We start from the raw sequence: 5,605 nt of genomic DNA, 5'->3' as shown, positions 1-5,605 counted from the left end.
AATATATGTTATTTTTTTTTTTTTTTTTTTTTTTTTTTTTTTTTTTTTTTTTTATCTCAAAATCCTGAGCTGCAAGTTTGGAGATCTGGGTTCGTTTCAAATTTTTATTAGTTGGTAACCTTGATTATGTTATTTAATCTTTCAGACTTATAATTACAGGATCTATAAAAAGGCAGTACCTGCCATGCCTATTTTATAGGATTGTTATAAGGAACAAATAAGAAAATGTTTTGAAAATAAAGACATTATGAAGTTGTAAGGTATTATCCTTCAGCATTCGTTCAGCAGACATTGAATACCTGTTTTGTGCTAGGTACTTTACTGGGGTTACAAAAATGGGTGACATGTAGTCTGTTTTTTTATAAGCTTGTAGTCATGGAAGGATGCAGATATGTAATCAGAAAATTGCAGTGCAGTGCGGTGTGATAAGGTTAAATAATCAAGGCCGTTGTAGGGCAGAGTTGTGGTCTATGTTACCTCTTTTGAAGAAGTGGAGAATATTGGGGTAAGAAGGCACTGGCAGAAAGTGAACTTGGTAATGAGTCAGAGATCAGGTGATGAAGGACTTTGTATGCTAAGGGATTTAGAAGTTTGGCCTTCATTTGTAGGCCTGCATTTCTCAGTGTCCTCTGAAAATCTAGTTTCGTGAGATGATGTTACAGGGATGCTGCTGACAGTTGAAGACGGAGTTTTTTGGTAAAGTGTTATGCACACACTATTATTATTGTTATTAGACTCCTCAGTGCTTTTATAATGCAAATAGTGTATTTTGTGAATATGGAGGGTGAAGTTAGGTGGCTGCAGCATGTAGCATTTTCCACACTTATTCCATGTGGACTACCTTTTTTCCTGAGAACATCTAAGGCACAATTGAGGGAAATGCTGTTGTCTGTGTTGGGGATATACTGGTGAATTTTAAGCTGGGACATAGTACATGATCGGATTTTTAATTGTCAAGAAAACTCTGGCAGCAGGGGATGGGATGTATTGGAAGACAAGAAAGTTGAAAAGGGATACTTGCAAGGGAAACTCTTGTTGGATGTCAGGAAATACATGATGAGAGTCTGAAGTACCAATGGAGCAGGAAGGGGCAAATTTTAGACATGTTTAGGAGTTAGTTTCAGTGGAACTTTGAAGACTGATCAGATTTGGGACAAGGTTTAGTTAGGTAGAGGGAGGAGTCTAGGATGATTTCCAGGTTTTTGACATATCAGCTAGAATTAACAGGTGAGGAATTGAGGATGGAAGAGTAGGTCGCAGGCTTATTTATTTATAAGAACTCACTTAAAATGTCTCCCATTTCTGAACCCAATGATGTACTTTGACTTTCAGCACTTAGTTCACGTTAGGATACAAAAAATGTATTGTGTAAAAATAAGGCTTTTTAATTAATTCATTGTTTTGTTTTCCTTTTTCAGTTAGGGCCTAGTCAAAATTTTGAAGCTGAGTCAATTCAAGATATTGAGGATATGGCAGAGGGCACAGGTTTCTACCCCTCAGAACCCATGCTCTGTAGTGAATCAGTGGAAGGGCAAGTGCCACATTCATTAGAGACCTTGTATCAATCAGCTGACTGTTCTGATGCCAGTGATGCCTTGATCGTGTTGATACATCTTCTCATGTTGGAGTCAGGTTACATGCCTCAGGTAAGTTCTGCAAGCAAAACACAAACATCTTATGATTGCTCATACATGTGGATGGTTCCTGCTCTCAAGTGGCCCATAGTCTGAGAGTGGAGGAGATAGACAAAAATATAAAGCACTGTGCTATATAGGTGAAGTTCTGGGAGAGACATATTCATATATAGGATGCCAGGAATTCATGGAGGAGAACGTTTAGAATATTGCTTCTCAAAATTTAATGTGCTTTGGAATACCTGAGGACCTTATTAAAATGCAGATTCTGATTTAGTAACTGTAGAATGGACCGTGTACTTCTTCATACTCCTGCATAATACCAGTGTTGCTGGTCTGCGAGCCATGTTATAAGTTACAAAGATATAGAGTAATTCGGTGATCAGTGCACACCTGCAGCATGCCATGCACTGACCCAGAAATTAGGATATCAAAATATTGGGATATTTCCTGTCCTCAAGGAGTCCATACATAAATAGAGGAGAGAGACAAATAAAAAGATAATCGGAAATAACACAAGTAAACATAGATAATAATACAGTTGAAGTGTAACGGAAATATGAATAGAATGTTAGGGGACGAAGGAAATGGCAAACAATTTTTCTTTGAAAAAGGCTTTACAGAGGAAGTGATATTTGATTATTTTGGAGTTTTAAATAATCATATGGTTTTGCTAGGCAGAGAAGTGAGTCTTTGAAGAGAGAGATCAATCCGTGTTTCCATGATGCAATTTTACCTATTTGAACAAAAATTTTGATTAAAAGTATTGTAATATATTATCCTATAATGCACAGTATAATTATCCTACAATATAAAATATATTGGCAATATTAATGATTTGATGCATTGTATTAAGAGGACTATGTGGAGTGATTATTTCAAACAAGTTAGGAGTCTTTTGGATTTTTAATCTTTTTGAGAGTAACACCTTTCTTCGTTATTTGTTTCCCTTTCATTTCGTTCCCCAGGGCACCGAAGCCAAAGCACTGTCCATGCCGGAGAAGTGGAAGTTGAGCGGGGTGTATAAGCTGCATTATATGCATCCTCTCTGCGAGGGCAGCTCCGCTACTCTCACCTGCGTGCCTCTGGGAAACCTGATTGTTGTAAATGGTAATTGGATAGCGTAGTCATGGTTGCTCATTTATGGATTCTTAGACGTTTTTTCCAAATGTTTTGTAGCCACTTCAGTGATTGGCTATCATGATACAGTTGTGAGTCCTTCTCAACTTTATTGAATTCCTAGACTACTGATAACATGTGTCTGGAAGATTATAGAGTAAGAGGTTGTTGGGTTGTTTAGGCCAGCACCCTTCACTCTTAGGGCATCCATTTTCTTGATGTCTTAATCTTTGTAATATTTTGCTCTGGGGGATAATATTTAATATTATCCAATATTATCAATATTTGATAATATGAGTGAAATGAGCCTATTATACATGAACTCTTTGGAGAATACTTTTTCTTTATGCCTGTGGATGGCTTTATTTTTTTAACAAAGGTCTCGAATTGAGACATGGGGAACTAGAGCTGGGGTCACCATTTATCCAAGTTGGCATCTCTGTGGCCAGCAATGCACAACAACAATGCTAAGTTTACTGAGGCCTTAGTAAGTATGTGTTTTATTTGCTGGGCCTCCCCCAACAAATGTCACTCTGCATAAATAACTTTTCCTGTCTCCTTTTTCGTATTAAGAAATTTCACTGGAATAGCAAGGCATTCCATCCTTGTGTTTTAGTTCAGATACCACTTTGGTTCATATTAACTCCTAGTGGTCTATCATAATCACACATCCTGGAGATGCATTTGAATGACTAGGAGCTTTCATTTTTATTCTGTTTTGGGTTTTGAGATTTATCCTTTAGTTAGAAAGATAGTGTGGTAAGACTGGGAGGGCTGCGTTTGTTTTGTTTATTCAGTATAGCTCATCTTTTTTGTTTAGCAAAGGAAGTTGCTTTGGTAAGCCTTAGGTCAAAGGTTTAGGTCTGCAGCTTTTCAGTATGTTCTGCAGCTGCTCCTTTGCCTAGATGAAAGTTAGGTAGAAGCCCTATCACCACTTAAAGCAGCAAAATGTTTATCTGTTTCATTTATTAAAGTTCTGTGTGAGATTCTGTTTGAAAAAAATGGTGGTTGTTTTTTTTTCCTGCTAAAATCTATTTTGAAAGCTACTGACTTATGCTGTCTTGATCTTTGAGATGTTGGATAGTTGTCATTCCCCTCTTACGAAGTTTCTTTTTCTTCTTTTTTGAGGCAGGGTCTTGCTCTGTCACGTAGGCTGGAGTGCAGTAGCCAGAGCATGGATCATTGCGTCCTTGACCTCCTGGGCTCAAGCGATGTTCCTCCTTGGCCTCCTGAGTGGCTAGGACCACAGGCGTGTACCACCACACCTGGCTATTTTTTATTTTATATTTTGTAGAGATGAAGTCTCACTGTGTTGCCCAGCCTGGTCTCGAACTCCTGGGTTCAAGCAGTATTCCTGCCTTGACCTCCCAAAGGGCTGTGAACCACACCTGGCCTCTTAAGAAATTTCTATTTCTTTAGTCATAAGGTTCTTTGAAATGTCATTTAAAAGTCTGGAAACGTCAGGTTTAGTAGCTTTGCTGGTGCTTCACGTTTGTCAGGACATGACCGTCTGACGACACTAGGACCTAGCAATGTCTATCCAGCAGCTCGTCATCATTAGCAAATGCAGCTTTTAGCTTGGCATTCTTGTACAGAGTGTCAACAGTTTCTGCCTTCGTCTAATCATTCTGCTACATCACATCGTAACTTGCAAGGTTGAAGTTACCAAATAGTAAACGTGTAGTTGCAAATTTTGCCTTGATTTCTTATAAAAGCACTTAATGACGTGTATAATAATCTCTATTCATTAGATTCAGAATACTTAATATAAAAAGAATAACTACTGAATGTCTTGATGATTTCTTAATTTCTCATACTTTGTTTCTTTACTGTTCTTGGCAAATCAGCTCTTGGCAGACTTGCATGGCAGCCAGCCATTCCCGGATTGATTCTTTGAAAAGAGCAGTGTGTCTTTAAATCTTTCCTTCACTCCAGGCATCCTGCGTGGTGCACATGTGCATAAGCACATCACTGGGCTCTTTCATGGAATGAGTTGAAGTGCGCCTTTGTATACATGATTAAAATTGAACCCTCTGGTGATGTCAAGAATATTGGTCCTTTGGGTCTGGAAGAGAGATGACGCTCTGAAAACTAGCAAGATTATTTTAATGAACAAGGGAAGACTCATTGCCAAGGGTTAAATAAAAGATAAATGGAGTTTTTAGTGACTTCATTAGAAATAATGATTTTATTGTGTTTAGTTGCCTCTGATTAGCCTTGTTGCGTATCTTTCAATTACTAATAAGCTGCTGCCTAGTGGATTTTATATAAAGATGTTTACTGTAGTTTTTAAAGGTGGTGTTGTAGAGTGATTTTACTTCATGTGATGCCAGGTTTACACTTTTGAACTTGCTATCAGAGAAAGAAATAGGCGAAGAACAGTTTGTTTTGTATAATGTGTCCTTAGTATATTAGCAGCAAGGAAATGCAAGCCCATACGAAAAAAGAAAGGCAGTTGATGAAGTGACAGAATTTTTTATCATCTTTCTTTTATTTACAGCTACACTGAAAATCAACAATGAGATTAGAAGTGTAAAAAGATTGCAGCTGCTACCAGAATCTTTTATTTGCAAAGAGAAACTAGGTAATATAAACATTATTCAACTTTTGGAGTGAAACTCTGTGAAATTCGTGTAAGAAAAAAATCTGAAAGATAATGTTCAAAAGACAGAAAATTTCTATATGAGATTAAAGCATATTGAAGATAATGTGGTTTGCTTAAGAATGCAAAGGTTTAAAAAATGCAAAAGTGGCCGGGCGCGGTGGCTCAAGCCTGTAATCCCAGCACTTTGGGAGGCCGAGACGGGCGGATCACGAGGTCAGGAGATCGAGACCATCCTGGCTAACACGGT

General features: G+C 37.9%; 1 protein-coding gene across 4 annotated transcripts in view; it reads left to right on the top strand.

Annotated features, from left to right (window-relative positions):
* Window positions 1-5,605, top strand: part of FBXO7 (F-box protein 7) — a 30,197-nt gene that overhangs the window by 11,104 nt on the left and 13,488 nt on the right. For 3 of the 4 annotated variants that reach the window (XM_017880825.1, XM_017880822.1, XM_017880824.1), the window contains exons 3-5: window positions 1,419-1,646; window positions 2,603-2,744; window positions 5,254-5,337. In XM_017880825.1, coding sequence (XP_017736314.1) covers window positions 1,419-1,646; window positions 2,603-2,744; window positions 5,254-5,337 — 454 coding nt within the window. The remainder of the gene's footprint in view (window positions 1-1,418; window positions 1,647-2,602; window positions 2,745-5,253; window positions 5,338-5,605) is intronic. The other variant, XM_017880823.1, reaches the window with a different exon arrangement.

Source organism: Rhinopithecus bieti, unplaced genomic scaffold (assembly GCF_001698545.2).
Source record: "Rhinopithecus bieti isolate Rb0 unplaced genomic scaffold, ASM169854v2 scaffold_12783, whole genome shotgun sequence".
Classification (NCBI taxonomy): Eukaryota; Metazoa; Chordata; class Mammalia; order Primates; family Cercopithecidae; genus Rhinopithecus; species Rhinopithecus bieti.
The sequence above is the reverse complement of the archived record's forward strand: the minus strand, read 5'-3'. Positions and strand labels throughout refer to the sequence as shown.